The following is a 19,401-nucleotide window of genomic DNA, read 5'->3' on the forward strand; positions in this document are numbered from 1 at the left end:
TAGGCACCCACGCAGAAACCCACGTGGCTGTAAAGCTAGACCATCTCATGCTCCAGGCAGAATTTTATTGTCTGAACCGGGACGCTTATCGTAGAGACACTGTTATCTTGGTTGAAAATTTAAGGCTTGTTTTTTTGTGTATGTGTGGGATAATGCAGTTTTTATGTATATGATGCCCGTGCAGTGAAAAATGTGAGAAGTTACCTGACATAGAAAGAACTGAGTTCCAGCCAGCACCAATTCCAGCTATGGAGGTCATTGCCCAGCTCTGAATCCTAGACTAGCTTTCTAGTTGTTTCTTAGATGGGCAAACCAATTATTGCCAATACCCTAAGCAGCAATTAAATAATTACTATATGATGGGCACAAACTATAGGCCAGGCCATAAGTTAAACATGCCATATCTTTCCTCACTAAATCCTCACAATTTCCTCATGGAGTCTACTGGTATCACCACTAAAGAAATTTGGACTCTGGGAGTTGCAGTGACTTATAATTGATAGAAATTTATACAGATTAATCTGACATCCACAGCGTGTTTACCCAGGATTCCCCACAAGCATTAACCAAACATGCCCAAGAGTTCTCTGGGTATGGTCTTTATATGATCTTCCCCCTCAGCAATGCCATCCATTTTCCTGACTACATCTACCTAATGTGGGGCCTTCTAGTATGAACTCAATAACCCTGAGGACTGAAGGAAACAATTGCAAGTATATATTTCTGATGACAGGATCAGAAGTTTTTGGAGCCTCCAGTACTTAGCTAATATCAGGGAGTCTACTAACTTTGCTGTCTCCTATATCTGGCCTTTATCTCCTGTTTCCAACCTTCCAACTGCCGGGTGAGACGGTGCATAGAGCTGTCCAGCTCGTCTTACAGCAGATTGTCCAGAAGAATTCCAACGCTGAGTGAAAAGACAGTGAGCTACCTGTCACTCCTTTCTTGTACCACTGACAACACCTACAGTTACCATGCCCGACTGGAGACTCCTCCAGGAACGGGTCTGTGCATGGTACCCACAGGATCCATCCTGCTCCTCAGTCAGTCTGTGAGCAGTTGCTTACATCCAACAGAGCCAAGCACTTACTGAGTTTTATCTCAGGACATCTTTACCAGCTAACATCCTCATCTCAAACACCCATGCTCACATACCTGAAGACATCTTTACCCTTCTCAGGTCAGTAATCTGCCTGGGTTAATCTAACTCTTCAGCAGAAATGTCCCATTAATTCCCCATTTGAGGAAACTAACCCATGGTGAATACACACATGGCCTAACTAATAAAGTACTGAGTGAATGGTAACAATTTTATTATACACATCATCATCTCTGTTTCCTTTTCACATCATATATCGGTAACTAGCAAGAATCAAAATCCCAGAAAGGTACAAAAAAAATACCAATTGGTTTATTAGATCCAAAACAGTAAAATGGACATAAAGCCAGTTAGAGCTTCACACCCCCTCCTCCTTGCCACTGTACTTCATCTGCAGTTAAGGTTTCAGAGAGCCATGCCTTCCTCCCCTCAGGTTCACCTTGCATGGAAGCAAGAACTGTAGTAGGGGAACCCAGAAGGAAGTCAGAGGTGACTTTAGTACCGTCCAAACTTTCATCTCTAACAGTCTCTGTGTTGGAAGGACAGAAGGAACAAATGAGGGGAAGAGGGGCTGGGGACAGCTGCTGGGGCTCATTACCCATAACGTTCCAGAGACCTGTCCATGTCTCATCCCTGAGAGGGACAATCATCAGGCCGTGAGAGTTTGAGGGAAAGGGGAGTTGATTCTAGAACCACATGTGGTTTCCAAACCCTTCACCAGAGTTAGTAAACACCCTGGGGGTACCCAGTTCAGACCTGGGGGAGCCATACTTTCCTTATCACCACAGAGGTGACAAGGAACTCTTGGGGACACAGCATCCATGCTGCTCTAAATTTCCACATCACTTTCCTTGTCATTGTCATGGTCGCCATCATAGAACTCATTGGGTGCTTCTGGCCTGTAAAACAAGGAACAAGAGATTAGAAACCCACTCTTCAAGTTCCAGACCCCTCCCAGCACCCTCCTTAGAGCCACTTGTCTATGGGAGTCTTCTCCAAAGCCAGTTCCCCTCCTCTTGCTGGCAGGGACTTACTGCAATCCATGTACTCAATAAATGGAGACTCCTGTGTGCCAGGCACTGCCGTAGGCCTTACCAAAACAGCAGAGAATCAGCTAGACTAGATTTCCATACAACCTCTCAAAGCTTACATCATGAGACCAGCAATAACAAAGCACATGAATGAATACAATAACTTCAAATGGTGGAGTGTTCTACATGAGAAAACTGAGTCTGGTGTGAACAAGAGGGTAACAATGGACCTACAAAATGAGAGACCGTTCTGATAATTGAAAGACCTAAATTCTGTGAAGAGGCTGGCCAGGCAAAGATCTCAGGGAAGTCCCACCAAGCCCCAAGAAAACCAAGTACAGAAGTCACAAGGTCCAAGGGAACTGAGCCATTCCAGAATGACAAGGAGGCCAGCAATGCTGGGATGCATGTGGGCAGACAAAAGTCGTCTCAGAAGACGAGTCTGTATGCAGACCTGTGTGCAGGGCATGTTCAAACTGTTGCTTCTAAGTACAAGGAGAAGGAAAGGGGTGAGCTGAGACTGATGCAGGGAAAGTGTCTTAGTTAGGGTTTTACTGCTGTGAACAGACACCATGACCAAGGCAACTCTTATGAGGACAACATTTAATTGGGGCTGGCTTACAGGTTCAGAGGTTCAGTCCATTATCATCAAGGTGGGAACATGGCAGCGTCCAGGCAGGCATGGTGCAGGAGGAGCCGAGTAGGAGCCTTCTACTTCTTCATCTGAAGGCTGCTAGCAGAATACTGACTTCCAGGCAGCTAGAATGAGGGTCTTATAGCCCACACCCAGTGACACACCTACTCCAACAGGGCCACACCTTCTAATAGTGCCACTCCTTGGGCCGAGCATATACAAACCATCACAAAAGGTAAGGCTGTAAGACTGGACGGAGAAAAGGTATGAGCGGAAGACCAACATGAGGTCTGAGTAGAAGATTGGCAGGAAGGGATGCACAACTGGAAGACTGACATGTCATTAAACTACCAGGGGAGGGAAGTGACAACAACACAGGGCTCAGAAAGTACTCAATATTGGTTTCCATCTCTTTGAAAACCTTTTCTAAAACAGGCCATTAGAAAGTCACTGAAGAGGAGCAAGAGACTAAGGCAGGCAGACAAGGCCATCTCTATCACCTCTAAGAGCCCAGGGTAAAAAGTGAGAAGTCAGTCTCTCGGGGTAACTACAGAAACTAGGAAAGTTACTTGCTCTCTCTGAACCCTGGGTTCCTCCTCTCATCATCTGAGGATAAGACCCATCTCTTGGGTTATGCAGAGAGTAGAGCCAGATGTGAACACACAACTATAGAAGAAAAAACCAAACCCAGACAAAAGGAGAACTTAAAAACAGGTGTTGCTGAACCAACTAAGACAATGGCAATCAGTTTCTAGAAGTCAGGTTTTAGAGGCTTGTAGACAAACGCTAAAGAAAAGATGATTAGATAGTGCCTGAACCAGATATTTAGATACTTCCTCACCCACACCAGGGAATGGGGAGGTATCCATGAAAGAGGGGGACTGGGAGGTCCCAAGGATTAAGACCAAGTCCAGAGGACAGAGATGGAGGCCAGAATTCTATGACCCAGAATAGACTCTGGAGGAGCTGAGAAGTCACCACAGCTGCAGCAGAGCCAGCTCCAACCTCAGGCACAGAAGCTCACAGCAACTCGAGTGGTCTCAGTCCTGTAAATGTATCTGGTCCCTACTAAGCACATCTCTTTCCATCTTGATTTCTTTTGACTCTTTTGGGTTCTGTTGTCCTTTCTCATCATTTTCTAGAAATTTCTTCAAGGATTAACAACAAAAAGATCTATACTAATCATTTCTTATTTCATTCTAGCTATAAATATTTCAACATAGATCCAAGAAAGATAAAGATTATTTACACACACACACACACCTCACTCAATACAACTCAGAAATCTGGAAAAGTGAACTAAACAAATGTAGAGACCCTATAAAAGAGAATGTAGGCAGTGGTCTACTGGTTCACTGCTCAGGACAGAGTAAAATGCTAGCAAATGGAGAGACAGCTCAGCAGTTAGGAACACTTGCTGCCATAGCAGAGGACCTGGGATCTCTTTCCAGCACCCAAAGAGCAGCTCACAACCATCCTTGACTCCAGTTCCAGGAGATCTGACACCCGATCAAGTACATAACGATGTACATAAATACATGCAAAGTTAAACACCATGCACATAAAATAAATGAATCTAAAAATAAACAAAAGATTTTTTTATTAAAAAAAAAAGATGTAAGTAAACCACTAAATCCTTTCTGGAAGATAATTTGGCAGCAAATATGGAAAGTTCTACCGCATATCTCATTGCCCTAATGGCAACAGCTATGAAAATTGGACCCACTCAAACAAGCATGCAGAGATACATACATAGAGGGATTCAGTGCCAGTCTTCACTACTTTAGTAGCCACAAAAGAAAGGGAGGGGATGGTGCAGTGGGATAAAAGATAAACATAAATATCCACAAGTGGTAGCTGATTATCCTTGCAATCATGTGACCACCACACAATGGAATTCTACAACTGAGAAACACTGATCTACACACACTGACACAGGCAAGTGTAACTCCAAACAACGTATAGAAAATATCCTCCCATGGATTAACAAAAAAAATGTATAAACAAACTGGGTAGAGCAGTACATGCCTATAATCCCAGCATTTAGAAACCTGAGGCAGGAGGGTATCTGATTTAAAGACCAGCTTGGTCCACACAGAGGAAACCATGTGTCAAAACCCAAAAAAAAAAAACAGCAACAAATCAAGAAAAAAAAAAAGCTGTATAAATAAAATTCTGAATGTGCACATGTGCATGTAGTATTCTTATAATCTATAGAAAATTATCTATTCAAACAATACATAAATCAAGCCATAAATAACAGTTACTTCCATGGAATAATTCTGGAACTATGTGAACACAACATATTTTGATGTTGTTTATAATATTTTCAAAAAATATGTTGTTTTGTTCTTAAAAGTGTCAAAAAGAGTAGAAGGCTCGCAGTCTAAAGGAAACCAGCCAGGGCCAGATGAACGTGTGCCTTCTCACTTGGAAGCCTCCTCTGCAAGCCTAAGGAAGCCCCTGCCCTCCAGCCCCTGCCCCAGACCTGCTGTAGTTCTCCTCGGGACCTCTCTCTTCAGCGTCAGCCTCGTCAGTCCTGTCATACGTCAGGAGGTCTGCCGGGACATCATGAATCTGAACACTGGGTGCATGGTTCAGCATCTTCAAGTTTTCAAAGATTGTCTGGCGGATCTGGTCCAGATACTAGTTTAGAAGAAAGAAAGTCAGCGGTGCTGGGGTGATTCCTATAGTACACGACACCCTACCCACCTTCGTCCCTGACCGTCCTGGTCTAACGTAGTATTTCAAGGTCAGATCCTCAGTTGGTAACTGTCCCTCCCCACCAACCCCACGATAAGAGCGACAGTGGAAGCCCAAAACTTCCTCCTCTTGCTCTCTCCACTTCCCCCCTCCTGGACCTCTCCTGAGCGCCCCCCACCCCCCACCCCATTGCTGTGTCCAGCCTCCCCAAGCTGCTAACCTGGCGTGAGTTCTGATTCTCGATGCGGGTGCTGACATCTGGATGGAGTGTGAAATCTGGGGCAAAGTACTCGAAGTATTCTTAGAGATGAGAAGCAATTGGGAGAGGGGATGAACAAGAGTATGCCTGAGACACCCAAGAGTGAATCCCATAGCTTTCTGATCTCCTCTCCGAGGCCTGGTCCCCATGTGTAAGAGTATGTGCTCTGCTCTGAGCGCAGGGATTGAGTCTGCAGAGCTACCAGAAGGTACAATTTCCCTGCAAACAAGGTCATTCTGAGGGCTGGTGAGAATGGTGTCCCCCTGTGGTGGCGTCATGACGTGGATCTTACCACTATAGGGAAGCTCCTCACTAATGGCCTCTTCTACCAGCAGAGATGTTTCATATGTCCTGAAACCAGCAAGCAGAGGGGTTTGGGCGGATGGCGTGGGCTGAGAGGACCACCCCTCCAATTTTAGGGAGTCTGTCGTGAGCCACAGAGGAGTAGAACAGAATACCCACCAACACCGGGCAACGTTTCGGACAGTGTAGCCACCACCTCCCAGTACCAGGAGAGGGATATTGAAACTCTTGACATATTCAACACATTCCCTGTTAGAAACAAGAGGACTAGGTGAATCTAAGACATGTGACCCCAGACATGACTGGAAATATTGGACAAAGACTTGACCAATAATATTTCTCTGTCATAGTGCGTAGTATAACTCAAAGTTCCATTCTTTGTGTGTGACTACTTGTATAAACGGGTTTGTCTTCACATGTGTGCCAGTGCATGTGTGTCTGAGGATGTGTGCATGTGTGTTCACACATGTATACAAGGGCTAGAAGACATTTTCAAGTGTTGGCCTAAAGGTACTAGCCACCTTTTTTTTTTTAACCTGGCACTTGCCAAGTGGGCTAAGCTGGCTGGCTACCAAGCCCTATGAATCTTCTGGCCTCTGCTTCACCGAGGCTGGGATTACAGATCATAAATGGGTGCCACTGGGCCTAGTGTTTTTACATGAGTTCTGGGATCAAACTCAAGTCTTCATTCTGTATAGCAAGCACTTTTACTGAGTGTGCTAGTCACCCTGTCCCCACCTGGCTCTGAGCTATATGCTACACACACACACACACACAAACACACAAATGAACAAATAAAAATAAACCTTTCAAAAATACTAGCGTACTTTACTGTGTTGTGTCTCAATGAACATTTTAAAATAAAGCACACCCTCACAGTCTTGCTTACTACTCTCCGCCACACCTGACCTGCTACCCAACTACTCCCATCGGTGTCGCCACCAGAATGTCTGTTCTAAGCTTCAGGACATACCTTCATACCTCGTACTTCTCTCCATCAACACATGCCCTGCCCAAATAATGTGACTGGCTTCCTAACTGGCTGCCCACTACCCACCCTGACCCCAACTCCCACACCAACCCTTTCTTCATTTAGCAGTCAGAACAGTAACTCTCAAACTCATTGGACCCTGTCACTTCCCTGTTTAAGATCCTTCAGCGGTTTTCTATCATCCATGGAAGACAGGGTCTAATAGCTCTGCCCACTCTCAGCCTGGCCAGCTTATAGCACCTGCCTATGTTCTGGCCTCACAGGCTGTGTATTGCCTCTTGTCAAGACAGCAATTCTTCTTTACTTCGGTCTTAGGGCTTTGCACTGGCCCTTCACACTGCTTGGGGTAGGATTCTCTGTTCTCCTTTTATGGCTCACTCCTTAGTCTCCAGGTCTCCCATTTCACCTTCTCAGAAAACCTTTCCCAAAGCATGCTGTCTACTATATATTCCCAAACCAGGTGTGGTGACCTGAGCTTATAATCCCAGAATTTCGGAGGCTCAAGCAGGAGGGTCACAAGTTCAAAGCCAGCGTATGCCACACAGTGAGCCCTTAAATAAAACTGTACCATTAAAAAGTAGATTCCCTGTTGTTACCCTGTCTTATTTTTTCCCTCATTAGATTTTTGATTGTATGTATGTGTACTTATGTACGATCTAATATATACACATATATATGCAATGATTAATAATAATAACAAAAAATTACAACTTTAAATAACAACAACAAGAAGGAAGGCAACGCACCCATGTCCTCGAATGCTGAGATTGAAGCAGCCTAATCGATCACAGCCCAGGGAGTCCGCGCCACACTGCAAAAAGGAAAAACCCAAACGGCTAGAGTAGCACGAATGCTCAGAACACCAGTGTCCTCTACTGTCCTTCCTCACCAACTTGGGGAGCTTATTCTTCCTGATCTCCTTCCTGTGGCCCAGGCAAGCCCTCTTAGGGAGGTGCGAAGGGAGTACCTGGAGCACGATGCACGTCGGCTGATAGAAGTCCACCACCTGGCTGATGACTGGCTGGAAAAGGTGCTTGTAACCTGGGAGAGGGCCAAAGGTGGGCAACCTGGCACCCCAAGGGGATGGGGAGACAGGGAACAAAAGGAAAAAGGGGGTTGAGAGAGCATGTAGCCCAGGAAAGGGGCGACCCACAGAACCAACCGCTGGTTCTGAACTTCTGGAGGGTGTTACAACTGCCAAGTTAAACACCAGCAACCTTCCTCCCAGAAGAATAAATGAACAAAACGTATACACACATAATATATGTCATACAAATTCCAAGGGTTCATGGTCCCTCTGAAGGCCATTCGTCCTTAAGGAAACCTGGCCCAACAATAGACAATACCAGGCAGAAGAGGTTAATTGAAAGAGAAGAAAAGGGGAGACGAGTGAGCAGGGAGAAGTCATCAGAACTTACTCTGGTCATCAATGCCATCTCGTAAGGGCACATTGAGACAATAGTAGCGGCCACTCTCGGCTCCAACTTCATACATGTCACCTACAGAAAAGAGAGCGCAGTGACCGTGCACAGGAAGTTCCCTCAACACAGCCGTTCCTCTGTGCCTTCTACCACCAAGGCTCCAGCAACCTGCATTCACTCAATACAGGGTCACAGCTATGTAACTCAGGATGGCCAGGAACTTGTTACATTACCCAGGCTAGCTTTGAACTCTTAATTTGCCTGTCTCAGCCATCTGATTATTGGTATTTTAGGTATGTGCCTCCTTGCCTGGTTCAGAAAATTTTATTTAGCCGGGCATGGTGGCTCATGCCTTTAATCCCAGCACTCAAGAGGCAGAGGCCAGCCTGGTCTGTAGCAATAGACAAAGAATGAACAAAAAAACTAGAATAAATACAACTAGTAGTGAGGACTCTAAGAAAAAGAGAAGGTGGGGTACCTGTTTGACTTAATGGAGTGGTCAGAAAGGTTTCTCTGCAGAAAGGACATAATACTTAAGACCAGAAGGCTAAGGAGTCAGCCATGGCAGAGAGCTGAAGGACAGCCAGGGGCAATGGCACATCCCTGGTCTCCCTAATTCAGCATGCTGATTATGGAGGATTCTGTACACACACACACACACACACACACACACACACACAAAGAGCTAAGGGGTACAATAAAAAAAAAAAAAAAGCCCCACAGTAATTCTATTCCCTACCTGTTCCAGGAAAGAAGTAATTTCCGTATTTGTGGAAGGACACAGTCATGACCCGGTCAGTGAGGTAGAAGGCTTCCTGAACCCCATCACCATGGTGGATGTCGATATCAATGTAGAGCACCCGAGGGTGGTACCTGGTGTGAGGACAGAGCCATGTTCTGAGGAAGAGGCTTATCACACAGTCCTCTCCTCCCCAACACAAGCTCTGGAATTATTTAGAGTCTGCCTCTGGCCAAGTCCCTTGAAACCTCATCCCGCCAGCTTCCTCCAGGCTGGAGCCTGAGGAGAAAGGGAACATGCAGTGGGGCTGAAATGTGAGCAGGCAGCAGGGACAGCAGGAAGAAGCATCCCAAGAAGCATCAAGCACTTAGGAGAAGCCAGTGGGGAAGGAGGTCAGGGCTGGGCCAAGGCCTGAGGACCTGCATCGCAAAGTCTCTCCGTCTCCTCTGGCGATACTTACTTAAGCAGCTCCAGGATACCAATTACTATGTCGTTGACATAGCAGAAGCCAGAGGCCTGTGGAGAGATGGTTCTATAAACAGAGGAACAACTCTTCTATCCAGCTACCCCAGCACTGTCATTTGGCCGACCTCACCTAGGGTAGCCACAGTTTTCCCCATTGCAACCTTACCTCAAATTTCTTGGCATGATGTAGACCACCGGCCCAGTTGATGGCAATATCACAGATCTGAAAGATAAACACCCATTCAGTCTTTTTCTTGCCCACCACTGAAGCTGGGTTCCAGATCAAGGCTCTATGGTCCTGAATCTGGAAACCCACAGGAATCAGGACCAAGACTCAGGGTTACATCACCTTGTTGTTTAGCTGTGTTGCTCCTTGCAGAGATGCGCCGGTGTAACGGGAGCAGAACTCGAAAAGCCCGGGAAACACTGGGCTGCAGGGCAGAAAGTGGGTAGGGTTAACACCCCTCTTGTCACTTTTCCCCACCTTCCCCACCCAAACTCCAATTACCACTGTCTAAAACCCCCCTACCCCTTCTCCAGACCTGAGTCATTCACAAATCTATCCAACAAAGGTTTTAGGCCAAATATTGTACCAAACCTTGCTGCAAAACATGGTCCAGGAAGCAGAAAAATGTCTAACTGCCAGGGAGTTTGTACTAACCTGGGAAGCAAAGTAAACAGCTTCCTGGGTAGACAAGAAATGGGAGGGAGCTAGCTGAAGGAGGAGGCTGGTTCATCACAGAGGTATCTGTGTGTGTCACACTTTGTCATGATGCGCAAGGATATTCTTTTCAGTTACACCTTTTTTCTTTTTTTGAGACAGGGTGTCTCCTTGGATGTCCTAGAACTCACTACTCACTCTGCAGACCAGGATGGCCTCAAACCTGCCTCTGCCTCTGCTGGGATTAAAGCCATTCACCACCACTGCCTGGCTTACAGTTGCACATTTTAAAGAAAGAACTGCATTCCTGTTTATGTGAAACACTAACAATGAGATAACTAACTGAAAGCTGTCCTCTCACTGTCAGCACAGGAAGCCACATGTCAACTATATCAATTACCACTTCCATACTGTACGATCCCACTGATGTAACAGTCGAGAAAAGAAAAAATACAAGGATAGAGATCAGATCAACAGTTGCTTGGGGCTAAGGTGAAGAGAAGGGATTGACCAGATTTGTAGAGTAAAGGAAATATTCAGTACCCTAGTATACTGTATCAAAACTCACAGAAGCATGACACCACGGAGCTGGGAAGACAGCTTGGTCAGTTTAAGTGCTTGTGTTACAAGCAGCTGGACCTGAGTTGGTCCCAAGAACCCATGTAAAAAGGTCAAGTCTGGTTTATGCTTTTAATCCCAGCTGTGGGGAGGCAGTTCTAAGGGGGTGGCTGGCTAGTTCCAAGCCACTGAAAGACCTTGTTTAAAAAACCAAGGTGGCAGCCAGATGGTGGCGGCAAATGCCTTTAATCCCAGCATTCAAGGAGACAGTGTCATGCAGATCTCTGTGAGTTCGAGGCCAGGCTGGTCTACAGAAAGAGTTCCAGGATAGTGAGAACACAGAGAAACCCTGTCTCAGAAACAAAAACAAAATGGAACAAAAAAAATCAAGGTGCCTAGGTGTGGTAGAACATGACTTTAATCCCAGCACTCTGGAGGCAGGTAGATCTCTATAGGTTCAAGGCTAGCCAGCCAACCTAGTCTACATAGCAAGTCCCAGAACAGCTAGAGCTACAGAAATACTGTCAAACAACATCAAAAAAAAGCAACAAGTGCTGTTAATGGCAAGTCATCTCTCCAGTTCCTAGTTAAAATGTAATTTATATACAGTAATTTTACTTTAAAAAAAAGATTTATTTTTATTTAAGAATTTGTGTTTGATAAGGAGAAAACTAAGCAAATTGAGAAAAATAAGAATGTAATTATAAATTCTAAGAAAAACAAAAAGTTATACAGAAAAGTAGGTTAAATAATAGTTGTACTATTTGGCAGCTTAGCTATAATGATGTAAGCACAGATGGGCAGTGGTTGCATATCCTCTTAATTCCAGCACTTGGAAGGTAGAGGCAGGCAGATCTCTGTGAGTTCGAGACCAGCCTGGTCTACAGAAACCCTGTCTCACAAAACCCAGGGAAAAAATTTATTAATTAACTAACTAATTAATAGTGTAAACATAGAAGACTAATTTTAAAATGTAAAGATTGGGCATGGTGGCAGATAACTTTAATTCCAGAATTCAGAGCCAGAGGCAGGAAAATCTGTGAGTTTGTAGCTAGGATGCCTCTAGAGAGTTCCAGGCCAGTCAAGGCTACCCAGGAATACCATGTCTCAAAAATAAAATAAAATAAAATAAAATAAAATGTTGAGGCTAAATGGAGTGGCTCACACCTACAGTCTCAAGTACACAAAGGAAGATCAGGAGTTTAAGGCCATCCTTGGCTATATAACCTAGGTTCCAGAAACCCTGACTCTAAATAAATAAATAAGCAAACATAAAACCAAGAGGGTGTCAAGATGTCCTAGCAGATGGGGACACTCCCCATAAAGACCCATGACCTGGACTTAATCTGTGGAATTCAGAGGGAGATCTGTTCCCATAGGCTGTCCCTCTGACCTCCAGTCATGTACCACTCTTCAAAAAATAAGTGAATAAATAAATGAGAAAATAAACTTCCCAGTAAATAAATACGTTAATAATATAAACTGTGATATCGGGGCTGGTGAGGTGGCTCAGTGGGTAAGAGTACCCGACTGCTCTTCCAAAGGTCCGGAGTTCAAATCCCAGCAACCACATGGTGGCTCACAACCATCCGTAACAAGATCTGACTCCCTCTTCTGGAGTGTCTGAAGACAACTACAGTGTACTTACATATAACCAATAAATAAATCTTAAAAAAAAATAAAAATAAAAAAAAAATAAACTGTGATATCACCGCATTGTGAACTGGGACAAAAGGGGAGCACACTGGGGTGGTATGGGAAAAGGAGTGGCTCATACCACCACACCAATGGCTTATCAGACAACCCCGAGTACTTATAAAAGAAACAGCAGTAAGAGATAATACAGTAGAGAAGTATGATTGATTATAAACCCAGAGTGAGAAGGCAGACAACCTGTGTTCACCCATGTAGTTGGTGGTTGTGAGGTTGGGCAGTGAGCTATGCCCCAGAGTTCTTATCTGTACAAAGGAGACTATAGTTAAGTCCTGCTTAATAAGGGGCTGAGAAAATGGCTATAAAGCATTTAAAACAGCACCTAAAGCATAGTAGGTATTATCGAAATAGTACAGATTGTAGGAGGAGTTGCAACAGTAAAGTAATTTTATTATTTTGAAATGTAAAGATAAACACCACAGGAAGGGATGGTGGTGCACAACTTTAATCCTAGCACATGGAAGGCAGAGGCAGATGAATCTTTAAGTTTGAGGCCAGCCTGGTCTACAGAGCTAATTCCAGGACAACTACAGCTACATAAAAAAAAAAAAAAAAAAACCCTAACTCAGAAAACAAACAAACAAATAACTGAAATAAATAAACACCAGAGAAATAGGTCAAAGTAAAATGGGAAGAGAGATTAATAGATGGACTAGGTCTGAAATTGTTTTTTCCCCAAATTATAATTTGGCTATGAATATCAAATTACTTATTTTTCAATTACACTTTACCTAGGCTGGTGTGGAGCCTACTATAGCAGACCAGACTAGCCTCAAATTATGGCAAACTTCCTGCCCCAGGCTTCTCAGCTGGGATTAATAGGTGCTAGCCATCACATCGGGAAACTATTTGAAATTAATTTTAAAACAGGAGAAAGGAAGAAAAAAAAATCCCTGATCCTCCTCTGAAACACAGAACCCATATAAGCACAGCTATAGTTTACATCTGCTGGACTGGCTGAGAGATCTCAAACGCCCAGAGGGAGTGTTCCCTTACTTCCCAAGAATGTTTATAAGGCTCCAGCTGCAACCTAAGAGCTGACTCTGCATTCTCAGACCTGGAAACCAAACTGGGGAAAAAAACAATAGAAATGAATTTTTAAAAAAGAAGAAGGGGAGGAGGAGAAGGAGGAGGAGGAGAGACTGGGCAGTGGTGCCACACACCTTTGATCCAAGCACTCAGGAGACAGGCAGACAGATCTCTGTGAGTTAGAGGCCAACCTTGACTACAGAGTAAGTTCCAGGACAGACAGAGCTACCCAGAGAAACTCTTGTCTCAAAAAGCCAAGACAAAAGAAAAAAAAAGAAAAGAAACTGTCCAAGACAGTACATGACTCAACACCAAATGTGCAGCACACCGAGTATCGGGCGGGACTCTTCAGACTAACACCGTCATGACAAGCTCTATGCAAAGCCAAGCAGTGACACACACCTGGGATTCCAGCACTGAGACGCTGAGGTGGGAAAACCAGCAGTTCACTGATAACACTGGCTACATAAAAAGATCCCGTCTCGGAAAACAAAAGAAGACCAGGAAACAAGGTGGGAGGGATGTCTATCGAGATGACTAAGCTGTTAAGGTTACTCTCCTAGAGGATCTGCCCTCGGTGCCAGCACCCCCATTAGGAGACACACAACCACCTGTAACTCCACCACTGGGGACTCCAGTGACCTCTTCTGGCCTCCATAAGTATCAACACATGTGGCATACACACATATACATACATACACATACAGTAAAATTGTCTGAAAGGGAAGTAGGGACTGCATGGAAGTGGTGTGTGGGAGCGGAGAAGGCTTTAAAGAGGCTGTGAGGAGAGCCAAGAGCACTCCCTCTGTGGGAGTGAGGTATCAGGAGGGAAGGTGCTCAGGAGGGAAGGTGCTCAGGATGGCTTACAGAGCTTGCCTTTATCCTACAGCCAGGACCACTCCATCAGGCGGGTCTCTCAGTAAAACTGATTAGGAAATCCGCTTACAAACCCGGGCTCTGAGCCAGATGTGGTGGAGGAAGACCAAAACTCAGAGGCTGTGGCACATTCTGTTCTAGTCTGCTTTCAGGACTACAAGTTCAAGGCCAGCCTGGGGCCATGTGGCATGACTCTATCTCAAAACAAACAAGAAACCTAGGTTCCGGATCTGAGTCCTACTACATCCACTCAGCAGCCTGGTGACTCAAGCTACACTAGCAACTTTCCCCAGACCTCCATTTACTTAGGTGTAACACCAGGAAAAAGGCGATTACAGTCCAGTGTTGCTATGAGAATTGACTAAATGCAACCCTCAGCGTCATGCATAATAGGGTTGGGACTCAACAAACAGGACTGTAGGAAACAACATGGAGGATGAACAACCTCATTTCTTCAAGAAATAAATTCAAAGGAGAGAGAGAAAAGACAGAGTAAGTCTCAGGAGACCATATAAATCCAAACCTTGTTTGGATTCTGATTTAAATAAAATGCATCATGCACACATACACACACACACACACACACACAGAGAGAGAGAGAGAGAGAGGGAGAGAAACAGAGAGAGAGAGAAACAGAGAGAAATGGACATATTTAAACACTGATTACATTTTTCATTAAAGAAAAACGTTTAATTTTTTTAGGTCTGATACTGATATTTTTAAAATTATCACTTAGAGATACATAATAAAATATTTATAGATAAACGTATGTGGCATCTGGGATTGGTTTTAAAATCATGTGACACAAGGGGATACAAATGACTTAAGACTGCCCACGTATGGAAGAATGTGCCAGAATCACAGCACTTGGGAGGCTAAGACAGGAGGATTCCAAGTTCAAGGACAGCATTTACTAACTAGTGAGGCCCTGTCTCACCAGAAATAAAGAAAAAAGACCAGTCATTTACACGAAGTGTTGAAGCTGTAAGGAATATACTCAGACTCGCTCTTCTACTCTGCTTCCAGAAATGTGTGGCTTCCCCTAATGATAACTTTAAACAATGTCCACTCTGCTGGGGCATGCCTTTAATCACATAACTGAAGAGGCAGGTGGATCTCTGCTAAGTTTGAAGCCAGCCTGGTCTACATAAGGAGTTCCAGACCAGCCAGGGCTGGATAGTGAGGTCCCTGTCTCACAGGTAAATAAGTAAGAAAATAAAACAAACAGGATTGAGTTTTCCATAGCTATTATGCTTATTAGTTTTTTATTTTTTTAATTAAAGAAATGTATTTATTTATGTATATAAGTGCTCTATTTGTATGTCTGCCTGCATGCCAAAAGAGGGCATCAGATCCCATTACAGAAGATTGTGAGCCACCATGTGGGTCCTGGGAATTGAACTCCGATCCTCTGGCAAATCAGCCAGTGCTCTTAACCGCTGAGCCATCCCTCTAGGCCAATACATTTATTATTTTTCACTAATGTACCCTGGAGTGTTAACAAGGCTCATGGCTCATTCTTGTTGCCCATTCTCCAGCATCCTAACCCTGAGTCTTCTGCCTACAATAAACACAAGCTCCATGTTAGCCTGGTCTGATTAGGGGTGATGTAGCTTATAAACAAAAAGCTGAGTATCATGCACAAAGGACTGGATTCAATTCTTAGTATTATTTAAAAAAAATTTTTTTTAATCAAAAACTAGTCATGTCAAATCATTCCCTGGCTTTAATGACCTTAATCAACTATAGGAACCAAACCCTTGATTGAATACATAGCTGTTTACTTTAAATACAAACAAACAGAACAAAAACAGGGTCTCACTAAATAGTGTAGGCTGGCCCTGAACTAGCAGCTTTCTTGCATCTGCCTCTTAAGTGCCAGGATTACAGATGGGAGGCACCTCAGGCCTTGTGCTTTAAAAAGGCCCCACCCATCTCCTTAGCCTCCTCTCAGCTCACTCTCATATTCATTTTCTGGACAGTTTTTCTGATACTCAGAGAAGTCCTATTCCACCCTACCACAGCCCTTTAGTACTCGCTGCCCCTCCTACCCACATTTCTCCCCTCTCCCTCCAGCCATCTTTCAAACCTGAATTCAACCTCTACCATTTCATCTCAGACCAGTCCTGCTCTGAGGCTAGATAACTGACTCTTCCAAGTCCACACACTCAATCATGGGCTTTCTCACAGGGCTTAGCAAAGGAAGAACATTAAAACTTTGTCATTTTCCCTCACCATCGTATCCCTCATACTTAGCCCGGCTTATAGAGAGCAAATGACTAGCAGGCATTCACCGAGCAAATGAATGAATGAATGAATGAATTCAATGACTTCATTCCATGAAGACCCCGGCCTCCCAGTGATTGACAGCCCCATTGTGCCCTCACCAGTCATCACCCACGTTGAAGGCATTAAGGCTCTTGGTGAAACCCTGCATATTGGTGGGGCTGACTCTCTGCAGGAAGTCGATGTAGTCCTCAGAATGGAAGCGGCACATGTCGTGCTGGGAGGCCTGGTAAGGCTTGAAGACCTGGGAGTGGGCACAAAAGGGAAGCTGTTACCTGAGTACTGCCTAGGTGCTAGCCCTAATCTTGCAGGATGCCTAGAGACCAGAAGTTCCACTCCAGTGAGCTAGGCAAAACAGGATCAGCCCCAGAAGGGTGCCAGTGGGTGACCAACTAGACAAGACCTTACTTAATTATAATCCCACCTAAATGCTGAAAGACATTCCCAATACCATGGCAGGTGACAACTGCCATGGAAACAAGAGGAAACCAAAAAAGGAGAGAAAGGGGTTGGTTTCTGAATTCCCAGAATTTTTCTGCTTAGTCTCAGGAAAAAAAAAAAATGTGGCTTTTCTTTATCAGCAGTCTCTTTCTCTCTTCCTCTCCCTTCATTTTTTACTCTGTATCTACAAATTCTTTTGTAATTAAAACATTTTATCACATTATTTACTTATTCTTTGTGTGTGTGTGTGTGTGTGTGTGTGTGTGTGTGTGTGTATGGTGAAGTCAGGGTGTCAGATCTCTCCTTTCATCACTGGGGTTCAGAGTTCGGACTTGAGCCATCATCAGACTCGGAGGCAGGCACCTTCACCCAGTGAACCATCAGTGCAACCTGCTGAATATCTATAACCTGTTGATCCATGTGAACTGAGATGTTATCTCAGGAGAACAAAAGTCCCTTTCACTGCTCCTTTGACACATGGTCTTATTACTGGCTCCTTACAATGCCAGGAAGGGGAAAAAAAAAAAAGACTCAGTTTGGAAGTTTGGACAAAAAAAACCTGGAAAGGATCAGGCAGTGCTCTGCCAGTCACCAGGCTGAAACCACTCCGAGTGATCCCAGCCCTGGACACTGTCCAAAGTAATCTTCTTACCCCCTATTCCTTGTTATTCTACAGCAACTGGAAGAGGGAAGAAGAAAGGCTACTTTTATCAAGACCCCTGAAGATCACTTCATCTCCCTCCTCCCTTTGGCTCAGTCTCTTCTACCCTGTCAGCCTTGGCTCCTGGCCTATTTGCCCTGTTCCTAGTTCCTGCCCTCCCAGGCCTGGTTCCTTCTGCACTTATCTCCTCTCCTAAACTCAGCCTCTGCTCCCTTCTCTGGGTTTTTCACCTTGGGGTAAAATATGTGAGCTATATGACAACCTAACTGAAACTCAAAGTAATAAACCAAAGATTTATTATCCTTGGTTGGGGGACAGGTGGAGGTTCAAACAATGCTTTGAAAACTGGGCAAACAAATAACAAAAGACACTTTTTTTTTTATCTTCTAGAAAATACATAAAAGATCACACAGACAATCTCAGGGGAGTCACAGCCTTGCACTAAGCTCACCTCAGTCTTTTCTACTCCCAAACCACTGCCTGTGCCTCAACACACTGATTACAGGTTAACTATCTTCATAGTGAACAAGGGTCAGACTCGCTATTTTCCCATTTCACAGCTATACATTCCGAGTCCCTGCATAACTGAACGGAACCAGAAAGACAGAGACGTTCTATGTTAAAAAGCAAATTCCCAGGACATCTTCTCTACACACATACACCACAAAGGGTGCAGAGCTGTCCCCAAGAGTTGTTCTAGCTCCTAGCAGGTAAATGGGCAGAGGAGAAGGAGCAGCAATTATGGGGAGAATATATTCCCAGTCCTCCTCCTCAGTCCTGAACCACTATCCACTTTACAGTGCAGAACACTCACCTAGCATGTGTGACACTCTGGATTCGACCCACCAACACGTAAATAAAATAAAATGATGCGGTGAAGGAACATTCCTGTCTTCAAAGTGTCCCCTAATGCTAGGCCAAAGGCTGATCTGTCCTCAAGTTAAAAGGGAGTCCCATCTAAGGTCAAAAATCTATCTCCTTTTAAGTCGGGGGTGTTTCCCTACCACCACCACCACTGCCCTGCACATAGGGAATGTTTCCGGTGCCCTCTATCCTTCTCCCCTCTCCTCTAGAGGTAGGTTGCACCTGGCAAGTCCAGCCCACCTAATCTAAGGCCGCAGACCGCTTCCAGGCCCAAACCCCTACAGAACACTCACGATCATCTTCTTATAGAGACCATAATGCAGGACTAGGCTATGAGTCAATGCCAGGCGATGAGGTTTCATTGGGTGTCCAGCTCCTGAGGGTGGGAAGAAAAGAGTTGGTCAGTCCCTACCCCTAGAGTTGCAGCCCTTGCCGCAGAACTTTCCTCCCGCACAACCCTGAGCCCTACCGTAGTGGAAGTTGCCCACATCGGGGTCGTAGAAATACGCCACGGTCTTGGCCATGGTGCTGGGGGGGACCAGGCCCCGAGCCTCAGCTGCCCGCCCGCCCGCCACCGGACGACAGCCCCACCCCCGCCGTGCGTACTGCGCAAGCACGCAGCTTACCACTGCAGAACCGGAAATCTCGGCACCGCCTCCCAAGGCTA

The 19,401-nt window shown here is 44.9% G+C and overlaps 1 protein-coding gene across 2 annotated transcripts; it reads right to left on the reverse strand.

Annotated features, from left to right (window-relative positions):
- Positions 1-1,389: 1,389 nt before the first annotated feature.
- On the reverse strand, positions 1,390-19,354 carry Hdac3 (histone deacetylase 3). Of its 2 annotated transcripts, XM_021151046.2 has the most exons (15): positions 19,204-19,354; positions 19,028-19,110; positions 16,870-17,012; positions 9,995-10,076; positions 9,812-9,868; positions 9,641-9,696; positions 9,181-9,314; positions 8,439-8,519; positions 7,988-8,061; positions 7,767-7,831; positions 6,189-6,278; positions 6,019-6,077; positions 5,688-5,767; positions 5,253-5,410; positions 1,390-1,998 (listed from the first exon to the last, which is right to left on the reverse strand). In XM_021151046.2, the coding sequence occupies exons 1-15, from the start codon at positions 19,256-19,258 to the stop codon at positions 1,929-1,931; spliced, it is 1,287 nt and encodes a 428-aa protein (XP_021006705.1). In that variant the 5' UTR covers positions 19,259-19,354; the 3' UTR covers positions 1,390-1,928. The 2 variants fall into 2 exon arrangements, 1 of the variants encoding a protein (XP_021006705.1); XR_003835438.1 differs by having other exon boundaries at positions 5,253-6,077; positions 19,204-19,321.
- Positions 19,355-19,401: the final 47 nt, after the last annotated feature.

This window comes from Mus caroli, chromosome 18 (genome assembly GCF_900094665.2).
Source record: "Mus caroli chromosome 18, CAROLI_EIJ_v1.1, whole genome shotgun sequence".
In the NCBI taxonomy this organism is placed as follows: domain Eukaryota; kingdom Metazoa; phylum Chordata; class Mammalia; order Rodentia; family Muridae; genus Mus; species Mus caroli.